Source organism: Condylura cristata, unplaced genomic scaffold (genome assembly GCF_000260355.1).
Source record: "Condylura cristata isolate star-nosed mole 26May11 unplaced genomic scaffold, ConCri1.0 scaffold00036, whole genome shotgun sequence".
NCBI classification, from domain to species: Eukaryota; Metazoa; Chordata; class Mammalia; order Eulipotyphla; family Talpidae; genus Condylura; species Condylura cristata.
In genome coordinates this window covers 13,468,043-13,487,727 of record NW_004567137.1, presented here as the reverse complement: position 1 = coordinate 13,487,727, position 19,685 = coordinate 13,468,043, and the positions used below count along the sequence as shown (strand labels likewise).

The 19,685-nt window shown below is 38.8% G+C and overlaps 1 protein-coding gene across 1 annotated transcript; it reads left to right on the top strand.

Annotated features, from left to right (window-relative positions):
- Positions 1-231: 231 nt before the first annotated feature.
- CREBL2 (cAMP responsive element binding protein-like 2) lies at positions 232-19,481 on the top strand. Its single transcript, XM_004693268.2, has 4 exons — positions 232-524; positions 13,857-14,054; positions 15,148-15,292; positions 16,432-19,481. Exons 1-4 carry the CDS (start codon positions 510-512, stop codon positions 16,434-16,436), a joined length of 363 nt encoding a protein of 120 aa, XP_004693325.1. The 5' UTR covers positions 232-509; the 3' UTR covers positions 16,437-19,481.
- Positions 19,482-19,685: the final 204 nt, after the last annotated feature.

Here is a 19,685-nt window from a genome sequence, read left to right as displayed (position 1 = left end):
CGGCCTCCCGCCGGGCCCCTCCTCCGCAGCGCTGGCAGAAAGTAGGAAAACAGACGCCTCGCTCAGGCTCTGTGGATATTGTAGTTTCCTTTCCAGTCAGTCAGGCAGAGACTACCGTAAGGAAAACTACCGTTCCCAGAATACCGCGGGGCTACGGCGGCCGAAGGGGCCATTCTGCGCTCGCTGCTCCCGCCCCCCCCCTCCCGTCCGGGCCGCTCTCCAGGGCGTCTGTAAACACACCCCGAGACTGTCATGGAGGGGGAGGAGGAGGCGGCGGCGGCGAAGGGAGGCGCTTTGGGCCGCCTCCAGGGTCCGCTCTGCCATTCCTGAACTGGTCCCTCGTCCCCGTGACTGTGGCATCAGGGAAACGAACTGTTAGGCGAGAGGAGGAGGCAGTCAGAACCATATCCCCTTCTTCCCCCGGGGCGGGGGCCGGGCCGGGCCAGGCCGGCTGAGCCGGGGGAGGGCAGGGGGAGGGAGCGCCCGGCCAGGCCGGCCTGTCTGCCGAGATGGATGACAGTAAGGTAAGTGCTGTGGTTTGCACGCGCAGCTGCCGCCGCCGCCTGCTTGTCGCTCAGTGTAGCCCCGCCGCCGAGCCCGGTAGTCCACGCCAACACCCGAGAAACACCTGCCTTCGTTCGACATCCCCGCGCCGCGCCAGTTACTGCCCGCTGGTACCCACCCAGGAATTCGGGGAACACCGGGGCTGCGTTTTTCCCGAAAAGGCCCTCTCCTCTGGAAAATTTTCAGTGCCAGGGCAAGCCTGTTTGTCAGCTTTTCCAGGTAGTGCAAACCCTAGTCCTGGACTTGTCCACCGAGATCAGTGAAGAAACCACTGTCCTTTTCTTTATGGCTTTCCCTTGCCCCCTCCCAGCCTTTCTCCAATTTAGAGACCTAAGTAGCGCGCCCTGATCCAGTCCTCTTCCCCTTGACGGTTCCCCTTTCTCCTCTCAGGCTCCCTTACTCAATGCCCCATTCATATAATCAGTTCACTCCCCCTCTGAGCTATTTTCCTGTGGTTGGTTGGAACACTCTGCTAAGCTCCTGTTGCTATTCCTCCAGAGTGCGGAACCTAACCTCCTCTAGAAAGACTTCTCTAAGAAAAGTCGGGAAATCCTTCTTGTTAATCAATCTACTGTGATATCCTATCCCCATTTTCCTCTTTCCGATCCAAATCACTTGTCCCTGTGATTATAATGTAGAAGTCCCTTATTGGTTAATACATACAGTTTATCTCTAACCTATCTCTGCCTCTATGTCGTTAGTTAAAGGCAGTTAGTGAGTGTTGTCTAGCTTTATTTTATGAAGATAGGGACAGTCAACTTGCTGATGTTTTAGGATGTGTAGGAAACTGGAATTTTTTAAGGCGTCAGACTTGAGACTTCTATTATTTGCCGAATTTTGAAGTAGAGATCACCCTAAACTTTCCAGGGGACTGCGTTTCCTTTGTTTGGGTGCCCTTTTCCCCCTTCACCCTAACCAGTGACACTTGCCACTGTAAAATTTTTTTTCCTCCCATCTTCCGATAAGGGGGGGGGGGCGTGGGGGGAAAGGCCCATAGCTTTTCTGTGCTACTTGTTTTACTCTACATTATCACCTCTTCCTGTTCTTGCAGAAGACTCCTTGAAGGGAAAGCCCAAGACGGTACTCTGGAGTTGGGACTCACCTAGAGGGACAGTTAGCTTAGGAAGCAGCAAACTCCTCCTAATAGGAAGTGCTGTTTTCAAGTCAGAAGGGGAGTTCTGAAAGTTTTCCGGAAAATAGTTTTCCATAAAAGGCTTTGCTAGCTTGATCTTTCAGTGTTAATTTTTTTTAATTAAATCTGAATGCTGTTTCCATTATCTTCCCCAGAGAATAATGTTTAAGAGTACTAAACTAATATTTTTTTAATTTCTTTGAATCTCTCATGATATAGTCAACATAAATTTCAGTTGTTTGCTTTTTATATCTTTGAAACATTTAATAATGTCCTCAAAGTGTCCAGTAATCTCACAAAAGCCCAAGAAAAATATGTAAGATGTTGGGTTATTTTACTGACCTATAAAATCACAGAGGAATTATTTTCCAAAGATGCAAACTGTAGTGGGGTGTATAGAAATCTTACTGTTTTGCCTGAAAGAGTGTTGCTAAATTAGGGGATAGGCTATCATCACTTACTTCCTATAGGGTACAGAGATAAGCAAGATGAATTTAGTTGTCATTCTTTATTAATTCATTTGTTTTTATGAGAGTGTTTAGGAACCAGCAGTTTCATGAATCTTTAACGATTCTAAAAGAGAAAATCCATTTCCAATGGCTCTGGATGGATAGTCCATACTCTACTTTCACTTTGAATGTGCGTCGTAGCTGTGGATGAGTAATATTTAAATGCCATGTACGGAGACTAGACTCCTCTTGCAGCTGTCAGGCAGCAAGCCTGAAGCAGCCCTGAAGTCAAGCTGTCGCAGCTCCAGTGCTGCCTCACTCTGTGTTCTGTGTTCTAGTTGTCACGGTCTCCCAAACTATATTGCCTTCCTGGTGTGCACATGCACACCTTCGTCCTTACATTGAGTGCAGTTCCTGGAGTCGCATGTTCCATTTTCTCTATAAAGGAAGGAAGGTGAGGAGTGGGGCTTGCAAGTATGGCCACTGTGCTAGTGAGACCCTGAAGGACAGCAAGGCCTGGTGCGACAGGAAGAGGATGCAGAGGATGCAGTCGGCAGGGGAGCACTTGCAGAGGCAGTGTTTGATGAGCAGGCCAGGAACTCGATGATGACACTGATGTGAGAAGCTCCCTTTATAAGATTCTGTATTCAAAGTTGTTTCATCACTGGTGAGGAATGAGTTTGCCAAAAACTCTCCTCATTCAGTCTTCTAGCTCCCTGGCACAGAAACAGGTCGAATTTCAATGGGGATGCAGCTTTGCTTGCAGAAGTCTAGCAGTATGCCTGAGACAGCCTAGAGCACAACTCACAGTGATTGCATTGCTGTCATGTGATTACATTTCTGTCATGTACCTGGACTTTATTAGCCAGTGTGCTTCAATGAGCAAACCAGCCGGTATATAAAACATAGCAAGTGGGAAAAATAAAGCAAGAGAGAGACTCAACATCTAAAATTGCAGGCTTAGGAAAGTACTAAGTAGTAGAGCTCAAATACGGACTGGGTAAATCTCTAATTAGGCTAGCTACGAAGGAACAAAAAGATAAAACTTGGCTACGTTATATAACCACTCTGAGCTTGCACTTTATTAAATGATCAACATTTTCCACAGGCTTTGTTGAGGATTAGAGACATGAATCTAAAGCTTTGAGTGCAGTCTTAACACATAGTAGGCATTAAAATATGTCATTTTTATGTTGCCTAGTGGTGACTTCCTTGGTCCTTATTTTACAGTAGTTATCTGAAATATTTTAGTAATTCTTAAAGATATGCTATTGCAGAACACTGCTGCTGTGTTTCCCCCTACACTATCCTTTGCATTTAACTGTGGCCTTCAGTTAGGATAGAGCAAGAGCACAGGACAGTAAAGTGAATTTAAACTCTGCCCTTATCTGTTAATCTGCGGGGAAAAGTTGGTCGCTCCAGCCCACTTTAAGTCCACCAATAGGAAAAAGTACCTGTTTTTATGAAAGCCTCTTCTCCCCACTCCCATTGCACCAATTACAAAGAAAATTGAAATGTGTAGATTCAGAGGTTTTGACCCTAAGAAGGGTCTCGGTCTTATTTCACATTTGGGTTTTATGCATATGAATGAATGAATGAATGAATGAATGGGAATACCCTAGACCAGATATGTTCCTGCCTCAAACAATAAGATGGTGAAAGACCTCCAATTGTTTGTCTTGCCTGACAATTTAGGGCCTCAAGTTCCTGTTGAGGGACTGAGGTGAGCAGACTGGCCACTTGCCACAGTATGCACTGGCTGAATCAGAATCTTTGGGAACTTGAATTTGAGTAGACTCCTTACAGGCTTACTGAGGTTTGAGAACCAAGACCATAGATGTTGGGCAACCATTGAAAGATTTTAAAGCAGAAATGACAAAATCAGATTTGTGTTTTTGAGGGGAATAGTACTAATGGTGCTCCAGAGAATGGGTTAGGGTAGAGGGGTCACAAGTAGGACAAGACTAGAAGCGCACAGTCCAAGTGGATGTTGACACAGAACCAACATTCAGATCTCATTGCCACCATTTCCAAGCTCTGATGATTTTGGATAGATTACTTAATCTCTTCAGAGCTGAGTTTCTTTGCCTATCAGTTATGTTAATAATGATCTTACTGAGTTCTTGTGAGAACCAAATGTGATCTATATGGGAACCCATATCAAAAGAACTTAGTACATAATGTGCACCCAGTTAGTGCTCAGCTTCTCTGACTCACCACCTTGGTTAGACAGCTCCGAAGAATGGCCTGAATTACAAACCACATTAGAGGCTTCACAGTGTAGCCTGTGGTTGATGCAACATGCGTAAGATCCCTTAAGGATGAAGAATGTGGCCAGAGGAAAGAGCTGAGAAGACAGAGGCCTGGAACATTCTAAGATGATCAGAAGAGGCTGAGGAATAGGACTCAGTAAAAGAAACTGAAAAGGAAAGTTTAGTGGTAAAGGAGAAGCAGAATAAAGGAGGCCTGTTATGTCATCTAAGAGGAAACATTTTAGAGGGTTAATCTACAGTATAAGATGCTGCAAAAAAAGTAAGTAGTAAAAAGAATCCAGTGGACTTGGAAATGGGCGGTGGCACCAGAGTCTAGAAGAAAAGTTTCCATGGAGTCACCAGGCAGCCCTAGTAGTGGCTGAGGAAGCAAAAGGAAGGAAAGAAGCCAAGACAATAAGAATAGGCCGGTGTCACTGAGTCAGTTATTAACAGTTTCAGGTACTGCTAAGATAGATATACTTTATGCAGATGAAGTTCTGCTTGGCTGTGGCTTCAAACTACAGCTGCTGGTGGAAAGGTGGAAGCTGAGGGAGGCACAGAGAGAGGTGTGTGCTTGAGAGAGGAAAGGAAGACAACTCAGTGCTGTGCCTTTCTCCCCTTTCTCCTGTTGATTAGAAAGACTGGCAGAAGAGTAGCAGCAGGAAGATATGATCAGACATCTCTTTCAGGAGCTCAGGTAAAGAAAAAAGAAACGCCTAACCCAAGGCTGTGAGGCAAACCACAGGAGTCTTAAAGCCAAAGGAAAGGGCAGCTACGTGTTTTCTCTTTAAAGTGACAAAGCACAGAGGGCTGGGCATATTCATATCTTATTTTTCTCTAATCTAATCTCTAAGCGGAAGAGAGCTTTTGCTTAATGTTTTTGAAAGAAAGGAGAAAAAAGGGCCTCCTATTTGAGCTGGGGTTGATGCTGTCCCTTGATGTAAATGCAGTAATTCCTTCAGACTTAACGACTTGAAACTTTTGTGGTTTGCTTTAAGAATTGGAGCATTCGGATATGTGTAAGTACAAGGGTGGTAACGTGAGTTCTTAATTGGTTTTTGAGATTTTATATTCCCAATGAGGTGGTGGTTGGGTTTCTCCCCTACTTTTATAAGTTGTTGGTTCTGATGATGCCAGTCAATTTCAAAATATTGCTAAATTTTCTTTGCAGTTATTCACTCAGCAATAAGTCCTTTAAATGCCTGACTCTGTGCAGGGTATTCCCAGAGTTGCAAAAGAAGTAGAAAACAGTTCTGTGCCTGAGAAGTTCATACTGCTTCAAGCGGACAGAATTTGAACACATGAGGGCACTGAACAAGTCATATCATGTATAAATTCAGTGTGCGGTCAGTTGTGTTCCAGAAATTTGGAGAAGAAAAATAGTATGGGCAGAAGGTGGTTATGAGTGAAAGCTTCTGATAAAGAGATCTAGGACTGATCCTAACCAAAGAAAGCAAACGTTTGGCCTTTTGGATGGCAGAGGTTGTGGAGGAACACTAGGGAAATGGTGAGGAGACTTGGGGATGTTGGCAATGGCAGGGTCTAAGGAAACCGGCATGATTTGATGGGAAGAAGAAATTGAAGATTGGCTTGGTGAGGGGGAGCCTGGTATAGGCTCCCTGTACTCTGGAACTTGTAACTATTACCTTATATGGTAGAAGAGTGAACATTACTCTCTGCGTTCAGAAATGTAATTAGGATTTTGAGGGGAGGAATTTATCCTGGATTATCTAGGTGGACCCTAAATCCAAGTATTCTCATAAGAATGACACAGAGGGAAATGTGACTATCAATTGAGACAGCGACCACAAGGCAAAGATTGGAGTGGTGTGGTCCCACAGCTAGCATCGCTGACAGTCACCAGCAGCAGGAACAGGCAAAGGACAGATCTTCCCCCAGGGCTTCTGGAAAGAGTGCCGTTCTGCCAGACTTCTGGCCTCCAGACAGAGAGAATCCATTTCTGTTGTTTGAAGTTACCAAGTATGTAGTAATTGTTAGAGCAGCCTCAGGAAACTAACAACTGCTTGTGGTGACTAAAAGCAATGCTGTAGAGAGCTTTTCTCTTGACAGGGAAGCTGACATGTCTAAAGAGCCATTAGAGAAAGTTTCTTTCTAAAATAATAGGTATTACTTTTTACCATAAAAAAAAGTTACTTTAATAAACTAAAGCAAAATAAGCTTACTTTGGTAGGTCTTTGAAGACAGAAAGCAAAGGTGGAAAAGGAGAGATGCAGAGAAACCTATGGTAAGCATTGGGAATAGCACCCTGATTAATGTTGGTAGTAGGAATGGAGAGGAAGAACTGAAAACAATATGACTTCAGTGGGTGGACAGGGTAAGTTACAATGGTAGAGGGAAATTTTCACGGAAGCACAAAATAGCCTCCTGGTCACTATCCTCCATCAAATGCTTAATGTTAAAGCAAGTGACTTAGTGCATGACTACATAGTATTGATGTAGCTGTGTGTGTAAAGCACCTGTCAGTTTGGGGAATTATGTGTTAGGTTTATGGGTCGTGCCTGAGAATCTGAGAGGACGGGTCATGCTTGATGATACTGAGTTACCTTGTGACAGGTTGCTGTGATACAAATCAGGAAGCCTGGGTTCTAGACCCAGATTCCTGTTGGTAATCTCGGGACTGAAGTTTTGTCATCTATGAAATAGAGGTAACTCCCCTCTTCTCTTCTCCTCCTCTTCTGCTATCTCCTTCCCTCTTCTTGACTCTCCTTCCTACTCCCTTGTCTTAACAAACTCCTAAAGGGTGGTTGAAACTACTGTCATATTTCCTTATTTTGTGGAAATTAAACAAAATATTAACTGGGAAGTCAGTACACCCAGATCTTTGCAGACTAGTTTCTATTTTGTCTTTTCTATAATGGTAAAATTTTAAATGACCGGGAACTCTGTAAAATAAACTGATCAGGAACTTTTTTTGAGGCTAAATCCAGTAGCTTTATCTTAATTCTGAGCCTTTTTAAACTCTTCAATTAGCATCTTTATGCTTGATCCCTCCACCCATCCTGTTCTTTCCCCTCAGCTCATGTCTCTGTGACTTCTTGAATATTCCTTTTCTATGATGTGTTTCTGCTTTTTAAGTTTTGGAACTTTTCTTTTAAAATTAATGGCCATGTCTTTTTATTTTAAATATCAACTTTATTGAAAAATAATTCACATACTATAAAATTCAGCCCTTTAAAGTATACAATTCGGGCCCTCCCTGGTGGTGCAGCCGGTTAAAGCATAGCACTAAGAAGCTAAAGCCACTGCAGCATGAGTTCAATCCCCGCCTGCCTCAGAGGTGACCCATATGGCATGGCAGACCTCTCCTGACCAGCCCACTGCTCCCCTCAGCAGTGGACTTCGTGGATCTGCCCTGTTCTACTCCCCACTCTGCCCCTGGTGAATTCTCACACCACCCTGCACCTCTGGCCTGTACCCCAGTTCTGTATGTATAAATAAATAAATCTTAAAAAAAAAAAGAAAGTATACAATTCTATGCTATGTAGTATATTCTTGGTTGTGCAGTAATCACCCCAATCTAATTCCAGAACCTCTTCCTCATAACCCCCCCCAAAACCTTATAAACAGACTTTAGTGTATTTATATAATGAATTATTATCCAGCAATAAAAAGAAATAAGCTATTAAGCCAAGAAAAGATATGGAGGAACTCAAATATGTCTTACTAAGTCAAGAAGCCAGTTTGAAAAGCTTACATAGTATACGTTTCCAACTATATGAAGACATTCTGGATAAGGCAAATCTATAGAGATAGCCAACAGATTAGGATTTGCCAGAGGCTGGAGTGAGGGGAAGAAGGGTTGGACAGATGGAGCTCAGGGGATTTTTAGGGCAGTGAAATTGTTCTCTCTGATACTGTAATGATAGACTCATGACACTGCAGTTTTCAAAACCCACAGAACAAACTGACACATAGTGTGAACCCTAATGTAATCTGTGGACTTTGCTCGTTAATGATATATCAACACTGACTCATCAGTTGTAACAAATATACCACACTAGTGTGAAATGTTAATACTAGAGAAAACTGCGGTGATGGGAAGGACAAAGAGGGATTATATGGGAATTCTAGTTCTTGCTTAATTTCCCTGCAACTTAGAACAGCTCTAAAAGCAAAGTTTAAAAACATTTTAAAAATTTTAAAAGAAACCCTTTAGCAGTCTTTCCATATTCTTTTATTTTTCCATGGCCTAAACAACCCCTGATCATTTTAGATTTATGTGTTTTGGACATTTCATACAAATAGAATTACATACTCTGTGGCCTTTGTTTGACTTCTTTCACCTGGCAGAATGTTTTCGGTGTTCAGCCATGATGTACTATAATTGAATAATGTTCCATTGTAGTGATACAATGCATTTTGTTCATTAGTTGATAGACATTTGTGTTGTTTCCGTTTCTCAGCTATCATGAAAAATGGTGCTGTAAACATTCATGTTCAAGTTTTTAGGTGGACATTTTTATATCTTTTTAAGGTATGCGGCAGACTTGCTGGGTCATATATAAGTCTCTGCTTATATTTGGGAGAACTGCCAAACTGTCTTCCAAAGTGGCCACAATTTTACCTTCCCGCTAGCATTGTATGAGAGGTCCAGTATATACCAGCACTTATTAATGACTCTTTCTTATGTCGCCATCCTGTCCATCATAAAGTGGTACCCTGTGATTTTGGTTCAATTTCCCTAATACCTAGTGATGTTGACTATATTTTAAAATGTTTATTGGTCACTATTTGTATATTTTCTTTGGAGAAATATCTGTTCATATACTTTGTATTTTAGTTGGGTTATTTGTCTTCTTATGGTTGGGTTGTAAGGGCTCATTATGTAGTCTGAATATAAGTCCTTTATATGTATGATTGCAAGTATTTCTCCCATTCCATGAGAATTTCTCTTCTCACCGTGATTATGTCCCTTGAGCCACATTTTTTTTTTTTTGGTAAAGTCTGATTTATTTTGTTCTTTCGTCATTTATGCTTTTGGTGTCATGTCTAAGAAGACATCCTTCTATTTGAGTTAATTTTTGTATATGAGATGTAGGAGTCTAGTTTAATTCTTTTGCTGATTGATCTAGTTGTCTGAGCACCATTTCTTGAAAAAGCTGTTCTTTCCCTCATTGAATTGTTGTGGCACCTTGTTGAAATCAGTTAACTATAATTATTAAAGCTTCTTTCTATATACTCAATTCTTTTCCACTGCCCAGTATATCCTTGTGCTCTTACCACACTATTGATTACTGTGGCTTTCCAATACATTTTTAAATCAAAAAGTATGACCTCCTCCAAATTTATCCTTCCTCAAATTTACTTTGAGTATTTCAAGTTCCTTGAATTTCCATATGAATTTTAGGGTTATTTCATTTATTACTGCAAGTAGACAGCTGGGATTTTGATAGGGATTGATTGAAAATATATATTGAAAATATGTATTCATTTTGATGCTTTTCTAATTTCCTAATTTCCTTTTTAGTATTACAGTATTTCCACATAACTATTTCTATTTCTATAAAGTTGATGGTGATGTCTTCTCTTTTAGTCTTGATTTTAGTATTTTTAATATTTTCTCTTGGCCAAACTAGCTAACGTTTTGTCAATTTGGTTATCTTTTCGAAGAACCAGCTTTTGGTTCCACTGGTTTTCTCTGTTGTTTTTCCATCTCTGTTTACTTATTTTGGCTCTAAGATTTATTTTTCCTTTCATTTGCTTGATTTGGGTTTAATTTGCTCTTCTTTTTGCTAGTCACTTAAAGTAGAAGTTAGGTTATTGATTTAAATGATTGTTCTTTTCTAATTTCGTGTTTACAAGTTCCTAAGCACTGCTTTAGCTGCATCTCACAAAACATTGGTATGTTGTGCTTTCCTTTTTATTCATCTCAGAGTTTTTTTCTTAATTTTCCTTGTGATTTCATTGACCCATTGGCTACTGAGGAATGCCTTTTGTTTTTTATATGTCTTATTTACTAAATACTCATCAAAGTGTTCTACAATAGAATTCTGTGACTTAGTCCCTGGTGGCTACTTTCTAAAAAATCTTGACTGGATCTAGTTTTAGCTTGTCTCAAAGGAGAAAGTATTAAAAACAGGCACTTAACTCAAAAGTAGAACATTTGTTTTTACTTATAATTAGAGTAACATTTTTAATAGATATGAGACAGTCTGAGTATTACAGAAGCTATACTGAAACCTAACGTCTCTGATATCCTACCTTTATGAAATAATTTCTCTGTGTGTAGGGTTAAAAAAGAAAGAAAGAAAGAGCTAGCAGGTTTTTTTTCATAGTCGCTGGGAAGGAAGGCAGGTCTCCCGAGTGTTTCCATTAGGGTCATCTATGTCTAGCTCACAAATGTGTTTTGGGTGGGAAAAAGAAGTAAAATGGGGTCCTTCCTGATAGTGCAAGAGGTTAAGTCTCAGCACGATGAAGCTGTCAGAAGCCACTGCAGCTCAAGTTTGATCCCCAGCCAGGGAGCTGACCCACATGGCGCAGCAGACCGCTCCTGTCTCGCCAGCTGCTCCCCGCTGTAGTGTATTTTGGTAGGTCCATCTGTTCTGCTCCCCATTGTGTTTCTGGTGAACCTTCTCACTCCCCGCACCTCTGGCCTGTACTTCAGTTCTTGTGTGCATAAATAAATAAATCTTATTTTAAAAAAAAGGAGTAAAATAGACAGCACATAAAGTGGTACATCACTTTAAAGACAGCTGAATTTTCATATGATCCTATGTCAATAGAAATAAAATTAGAACAGGGAAAAAGTTAAATCTTTTCTCATAGTTTTATTTGGAGTTTGTGTTGATGCATAAAAAATCAGTGTTTGTATTTAGCCATATTAATCTGCTTCTTTCCAGAAGAAGTAGGAGGTAAAAGCAAGCGGACTGACCATGTAGTTTTCATTAAGTTTGTGAAAACTTTATGAGACATTGGTAAGAATGACTTTTGTTCCAGAGATGTTTAAGGAATTTGTGAGGTTGATTTCAGTTTTAGTTGGCAGTTCTTAGTTTCTAAGTAACTTCCTCTGTCCATCTCGTAATCTTTATGGTTTACAAAATACATAAAGTTCAGTATACTTGTAAACTAACCCATACTTGTATAATCTTTTTTCTTTACAAAATGTTCTCATATATTATTATACTTAAGATGTACAATAACCCTGTGGTATACTTGGCTCTCGAAACTGGTATACTAATCAGATTTTAGCTGGTACCAAAAGCCAAAATTTCAGTCTAGTCCTGAGGAAAAAAATTAAGTTAGAGAAGTGGTAGTTATGTGGTTTTAAGTGTAATTTCACAGGAGATGACATAAAACATAGGTTTTATGTTTTATAGATTCATTTACTTTGCCTTTCTAGTAAAAAAGAAAGGAATAAAATAGTTTCAATTTAAATATTTTGCTACCTTGAAAACTAAACAAAGGATTATAACTTTTGCTTATTATTATGACCATGCCAGGCTTGTTTCAAAAAAATCAGTGAAGTCTGTGAAGTACCCTGTGTTCTTTTTCTAACTTCTCAAAGACAGCCACCCCTGAATTAATTAAAAGCAGCAGTGTACAAAAGTATTGGATTATAGTGTTGTATGATTGATGACTCATTTTACTCCATAAAGAATGTGTTTGATTACCACTTGTTTCACTATAGACATGATTTTATGCTTTAATGTATTGCTTTTTTTTTAAATTGCAGCAATAGCAAGTGCACTTTAACAGGGTGATTTCAAGATGTTCTATTCAACTTGTACAACTGATATGTTTAAAATTTAACCCATATTGCTATTTGGATCAAGTAGTCATCCTGCAATTTCTCATCAACTGTTTGGTTCTGAGGAACAGTTTCTTGACTTGTCTATGATTATCTGGGATTAAAAACATGAGAATGAAGATTAGAAAAGCTTTGAAAGACCAGCTTTTGAAAACTTGAACCTAGTTTGGGAGCAGTACTGCAACAGCTAACTTAAGATGATGGTAGAAAGGGAGGACTCTTTTCCAGGACTTTAGAATATTCTGTCTCATTTCAGAGACACGCTATACGATGCTGGATGCAATGGTTAGCTATCCTGTTGTGACAGAGGGTCTGGTAAATGTAGCTAATTCACATTTAAAGTTTGGTTTTCATGCCCTTTCTACCCATGGTAGTTTAATGATTTCATAGTTATAGGATACTGGTAATTCTTGGTGTATGATATTAATAGTGATTTCAAACAAACCAACCAGAGTTTTCTTTATCAAATATTGACCTTTTGAATTTTGTTACTGGAAGAGTTTACATTTATTCCAGTGATTTGCCAGTGTTGCATTTTACATTTCTCTTCAGAATTTCTTTAAAGCTTCAGTACTATTTCTCCTGAATTTATGACATGTTTTTTCTCTGAGGTTGGTTTTCAGAAAAAAAACTAGACTTGATTCAGAATCTGGTTAGATATGTGTCACTCTAAGTAATGAGGTATACTGTGATATAACTGATAAAAAAAAAAAAAAACTGGTTCCAAAAGCATTTCCAGAAAAGCTTGTTTATTGGAGTAAATTTACGCCTTTCAAAGTGACTGCTTTAAGGATGTTTATTTGGTGTACAAGATCAGATTCAAGCATTTAAAAATTCATCATCTTTACCTCATCTTGTATAAGAACTTGGTGAGACTCCAAAGCTAAACAGTAGAGAATATTAAATGACTTTGCCAGTCACCCCCCAAATTGTGCCCACACAGGTGAATGAATAATAGGAACATTGACACCAGTGGAAGCAGGTAGAAATCTCCTGAGGTATCTGGGCTATAACTATAGATTTCCAAAGGCAGGAGAGAATTTTCCTGAAGAGCCTTCCTGCATGTTCCTTTGGACTCAGTAAATTTGAAGAGGGAATTTATAGCCAAATTGCTAAAAGACATACGCATACATACACAACTTTATATACATGTTTTATATTTGTCCTAATTATAAACATTTAAAAACAGTAGGAAATACAGATGAGAAAAAAACTATATCACACCTATCAGAGAAATCCTCATTGATCTTCTGGAAACATCCTTTCTTCTGTGTTGTTTTACAGCATTGAGAGCATACTGAACTTGAAACTTTGAATATTGTGTGTGTTTTTTTTTCTTACCATTTTATTTTACTTATTTTCTCAAGTCAATAAAAATTCTCAGGGACAAAGTATTTAGTAACAGTCTGTAAGTTTTTATTACCCAGCAATATAACGCTTACTATTAAACAATTTTAAGTTCATTTTTGAAGAAATAATGAAAACTTATATTTTTTCTCCTTTTCATGGTATCAAAAGTATCAGAAAAGAAAGCTACGAAGCAGTCTCTTATGGCATGTGATGGAGTTATGATTTCCTTAGGTCAATAAGCTTCATTCGTTTCAAATGTTTCTTTTGTTAATAAGAGACTTGGTCACTTTCCTAGACACAGAACTAAGGGGGGATATTATTTCTTATTTTTCTTGCTGTAGGTGGTCGGAGGCAAGGTAAAGAAGCCTGGTAAACGTGGTCGCAAGCCAGCCAAAATCGACTTAAAGGCAAAACTTGAGAGAAGCCGGCAAAGTGCAAGAGAATGCCGGGCCAGAAAAAAACTGAGGTATCAGTATTTGGAAGAGTTGGTATCCAGTCGGGAAAGAGCCATATGTGCCCTCAGAGAGGAACTGGAAATGGTAAGAAAATCTGTCAGTAAACATGGGAAGAAATTAGCCTCGACTTAATGATCAAAGAAATATACACTAAAATGCAGATACCAATTTTCACCTATTCAGTTGCAAACCTACAAAATACTAATTCACCAGCCAAGATATAAACAACCCATTTTTGTAACTGTTGTTGGGAGCAAAATGTACATGAGGGATTGTTTCATGCTAGAAAAAAGAGAAAGTAACTCAAATACACAGCAATAAGGGATTGGTTAAGTAACTTATACCACATTCAGTGAACTCCTTTGCAATCATATTTGCCAACACAGAAGAGCATTTCCAACAAGCATAAACAAAAAGAAACATAACTAAATGTAACTATGCATAATTTGTGTTTCAGCATATTTAGTTATTTGGCATGTTTCATTCATTCACTTATTCAGATTTTGGGTAGTGATCATAGCAGTGTGAAAGAGATTAGAAACCCCATTACTGTGAGCTCAGGGAGAAAGTGGCAGGGAACAGGGAGAGATGTCACTGCAGTGATCATTATAAAACTGAAACAAGTTACCTTAGGTTTTGAGAAGAAAATAAGGGAGGGGTATGAAGAGAGTCCAGATACACACTCTTCAGCAATTGTTGTTCTCTTTTTAACACATTGAATTTGACTTATGCTAGAAATCACTTTTCACCTTCTGCAATGCAGACCATGATCTTTGCATATCCCCCGAGTCTATAGTGCACTAGTGTGTGGCCATGTTTAGTGAATGTTCATTGAAGAGAAAAAGGAAATTACAAAATTATTTATTTGAGGAATAACAGTGTGATCATTAACAAAAAGAGGATGACTTCTAGTTAGTGTGCACTGTTCATTTAAACAAAGGGGGGGTTCTTTAATCTGAGCAACACTCTTGTATACCAGAGGAAGTAGTTTTTCAGTAATCAGTAGCAGTTTTTCATCCTATTCTGAAAAGACATCAGTAGGAAGTACAACGGAGAGTGGGATTCCCAGCAGCCAGCTTACCTCCAGTTATGGGAATTTGTATGTCTCAGACTTTTATCAGTGATTTCTAAACTCTGACTAGTAAAATTTTACTTAAGTGTGTTTTACTCATTTCAGTACAAACAGTGGTGCATGGCAATGGACCAAGGAAAAATCCCTTCTGAAATAAAGGCCCTACTCACTGGAGAAGAGCAGAGCAAATCTCAGCAGAACTCAGGCAGGCACATGAAAGCTGGAAAGACAGATGCTAATAGCAATTCCTGTGAGTATAATCCATGGAGAGTTTCTGTTTAGAGGCCTGTCTTAAGGTTTAGCACTCATCCTCAGTGTATCTTTAAATAAAGTGTTGATGGCGTCCACTAATAAGTGAAATGGCATTAAATTCTGCATACCAGAATGCATTATGCAGTCTCTAAAGAGCAGCTTCACTGACTTTGTGGACATTTCTTATTGAGTAGACTTAATCCAGGAATAGGAGTGTATTCTCATAGTTATTGTTAATAATAGCATCTCATGTTTGTATTGTGATTTATGGTTTACCAAAGTACTTTTATTTCATAAAAGATGTTGAGCATCTTTTCATGCTATTTTTGACCATTTGTGTATCTTCTTTGAAGAAATATCTATTTAATCCCAGATTTTAATTGGGTGATTTTTCTTTTGGCTACTGAATTACAAGAGCTCTTTATATATTCTGGATATAAATTGATCAAATACTGATCAGGATTGATCAAATCAGATATTGATAATGATTTGCAAATATCCCTTCTGTAGGATGTCTTTTTGCTTTTTTAGTACTACATAAAAGATTTTTATTCTGATAAAGATCAAATTCTCAAATTGTTTCTTTTGTTATTTAAGCCTTGGGTGTCATATCTAAGAATCTATTACCAAATTTAGTCACGAAGGTTTACACTTATGTTTTTTTTCTGAGACTTATTATTTTAGTTCTTATATATAGGTCATTGATATATTTAGAGTTAATTTTCTATGTAGTATAAAGTAGAGAGCAAATTTAATTATTTTCCATGTGAATATTCAGTTGTCCCAGTACCAAGGTCTGAAGAGACTTTAGAATAAAGATGTGGTATATTGATTTCATCACTGTGACTGTTTTAGGAGCTCTTGAAATAGTTACAAGCTATAAACATTTTTAAAGAAAACTTTTATAGAATTAAAAGCTTGACTTCTTGATAACATTTCTTAAATGAGGTAACATTTGCCTTAAGCTAAATAAAATTCATGATAAAACCAAATCAGCTCATTTTCTTTTGGTCTGTATTTAAAAATAGCCTTCATGGAGAAAACCAAACCTGAAACAAATGCATTTTAAAACAGATTAACCAAATGTCACTGACTTTAAAAACATTCTTATTTGGATGATTTTGATTTATTTTTCAGGGTGAAGATTCTATAAAGTGACGAGTCAGGGGTTGAAGCCAATATTCTGATTCCTATGGAGGATGAATGGGCAAGCTTGCATTGACTCCATTTACTACCTACTGCTCAGTAGTCATCTCTGTCCATCTGCAGTTTCTACCAAATGTGCGATCCTAGATATCAAAGGATTTTGCTTTAACTTTCAACACATAGAAAATTTACTGACTTTTCAGACCTGTTCTAGTTCTTATCGCTGCCCATGGCATTTAACATGTTGCAATGCTTGAAAACACAGGAGTAGCGAAAAATGGTGAAGATTGTATTTTTGCACCTTAACTCCACGTTGCTTTGTTGGTTAATTTATATTCTTTCCATGTAATTCATGTAGTTGTGTGTGTGTGCGCACGCACGCACGCATTTAGATGTCGCCTCCTTTCTTGTCTTGTGTTGCCCTACAAAGAGAAACCAAACAGGCTTATCACTGAGTATAAGTTCTCAGTCTTTATGGACCTAATCTTACCTTTACATTTACTTGAGTAATGTTTATTTTCTGCATGAACCATGATTTCTCCTGTGAGCCATTCCAGCATAAGCTGTGAATATATATTAACAAATATATACATTTCTATTTTTATAATCCATACTGATATGACTGTTTTAAAAAAAAGTACATGTTAACAAAATCCATCAGAAAAACCCTCACGGCAGCCTCATATTTAAAACATTTGTTGCTGTCTTCTCAAACTATATTTATAAAAGTTTGCTAGGACCTAACTCATACTTGGAGAATAGGCAAATTTTATTTTTAAGCAAGAAGTAACTTTTTAGGCATTTCAGCTGCATATGTCACCTTGACAGCCCAGCGTATGTCTGTGTGTACGTGTTCCTATTGTATGTCTCTACATGTATGTGGGGAGGGCAGGAGTGAATGTTCACACACATTTCTTTGTGTACTCAACTAACTTAAAGAATTTTTTTAAAGAAAATAGAATGAAACTAGCTGCTGAGATCGAGTTTCAGCCTCAAGAGATCTGGAACAAAATGAGGGGTAAACTGCTGGTAGATTTAATGGCTGTAGCCATAACCGGAACACTTAGTTTCTTCCCTGCCATGTTTCTTCCTCAGAAGGTGTTCTGAGCCAGAAAAAGAAATGGTGTCATGTGCATCTGCGTCAGCACAGCCATGCCGGCAGCGTGAGGGAGGCACAGGAGCTAGAGCCACACACGAGGCCACGAGAAGGTGCCGAGTGCACCTCCGTTCCCTTCATAGCTGCCTTACTTCCTCCCTGGCTGGCCAGTGGCATGATGGTTGAGAAATCAAGCTCCTAATATGACACACTCAGATAGGCCGAGGAATCTTTTGATTTCCCATTGGACACTTCTCTTTCCCATAGTTAGATCAGGAGTCATATTCTCCATGGCTGCTACATTATAATTGTTCATTGGTCGAAGGAAACAAAATATTTGGCTTCCAAACCAAGTAAGTTCTGTTCTAAAAGGCAGTCTGAGAGGAGGTGTCATACTCTAGCTTGTCTGTGAGGTGACACGTGAGCTGGACCATATAATTTCAGATGACAAGGTACTTTCCCCTTTCTCCTAGGCCACACGTTTGAATAAAGTGCCTCCCTTCACCTGCGTTCCTAAAGATCTCTTGTGTGTAGGTAGCAAACTCAGATCTCTAGTCTAGTCCTGTGTGACTACTGATATACCACTAGCCCAGCTTGTTGGGTTTCTCTGTATTTTGGAGGACTGGGGATTTACGAGTATTTAATGTCTTTTTAGGATCACAAATATCAATAGATTAAGGATTGTTGATATTCAGGCCTTCGGAATTTAAGTGTTTTAAATATAGTGTTCAGATTGTAATGGGTATGTTTTTGCCATCTGGTCTACTCAAATGTATATTTTTATTTTACAAAACAACCCAAAACTTACTCTATGTTGCTTTGTGCAGGACCTTTTGAATTCCGGAGAGTTGTTTTCAAAGCAAACATTCCAAACGAATGTGGCTCTTCAATGGAACGTCTCCATTGTGCTTGAAGTATTTCTTCTCTGGTTGTAATTTTAAACACAGGGTCACTCAAGCTTCCTTCTCTCCCCTCATTACTTTTATTAAGAACAGTGACAGTAGAGGACTTGTTATTTTGGGTGAAAGTAAATTAAAATTTATTTTCGTTTATTCCTAAATCTATCTGTGTTTGATATTCTGGAGTAGATCAAATCAAGCAAAAGCAGGTCTCAACAAGGAAGATTTTGAATGCTTTGGGGTTTGTGCCAGCTGCTCACTTTGGCTACTTGAAGCATGTGTATGTCACTGGTTAAAGCAGCTGGAGCATTTCTTTCCCCATTCCAGAGCAGCAGCCAGCAGGGGCAGAGTCTAGCATCTCTGCCTTACCTGTAATAATGGCCAGTGGACTGAGTGAGAGCAGAGAGCTTGAGAGTGAGCTCAGGCCCTCTAGATCCGTGCTGTTCTCCTTGCCCTATGCAAATGGAGGGGTAGTTTTCTTTTTTTCCCCAAAGAAGAAAGGAAAGGGGGAAATTATCTGTGTATTTAGACCATCATACTCTGTCATTAATTTAGATAGACCTGCTGTGTATTAGAGCAACTGAACAGAATATGGAATAAGTTTGACAAGTCAAATTTTAAGATGTAGTTGAAGTTCTTAATTTTTTTCCTATTTTATCTAAAACCTTTCTATTATTTCTAAATCAGAATCTATCTTATTACAGCAAATTCGTATCACTGTTTGCCAGCTAATTGACAGTATTTATCAACAGCACTGTTTATCATTTTATTTTATCATCTTTGAATTGTGAGCCTTGATATGACTTGCTACAAAAAGCATAGGTTTAATTTGGGCTGACCTTTAGTTTAAGCAGGGGCAAAGAAAACTGAAAAACAGGAATGCTCTATTTCACAAGAAATCAGTTGCATATAATCAATTACATATTCAGTTAAAGAGAAGATTACTGTTAAACCACATGGTATTTGGGGGGCATTGATGGAATTTCTGTTTCTGAAGAGCATTGTACAATTATATTTTTATGAAAATAAAATATGTCTTCACCAGAGAGATCTCAGTTTGTCTGTCTCACAGTAATGAAATAGCATCAGTAGTAAAAGGAGTGTAAGATACAGACAGAAGAATAGGTCTTGAGTTCATTTTCTGAGTCACCTTGAATTACTTAATCTTTCAGTCTGTTTCTTCATCTTATAAAAAGGGGAAGGATAACTTTGACAGAGTAACTGGTAGGCCAAATAAAAGCTATGAGGAA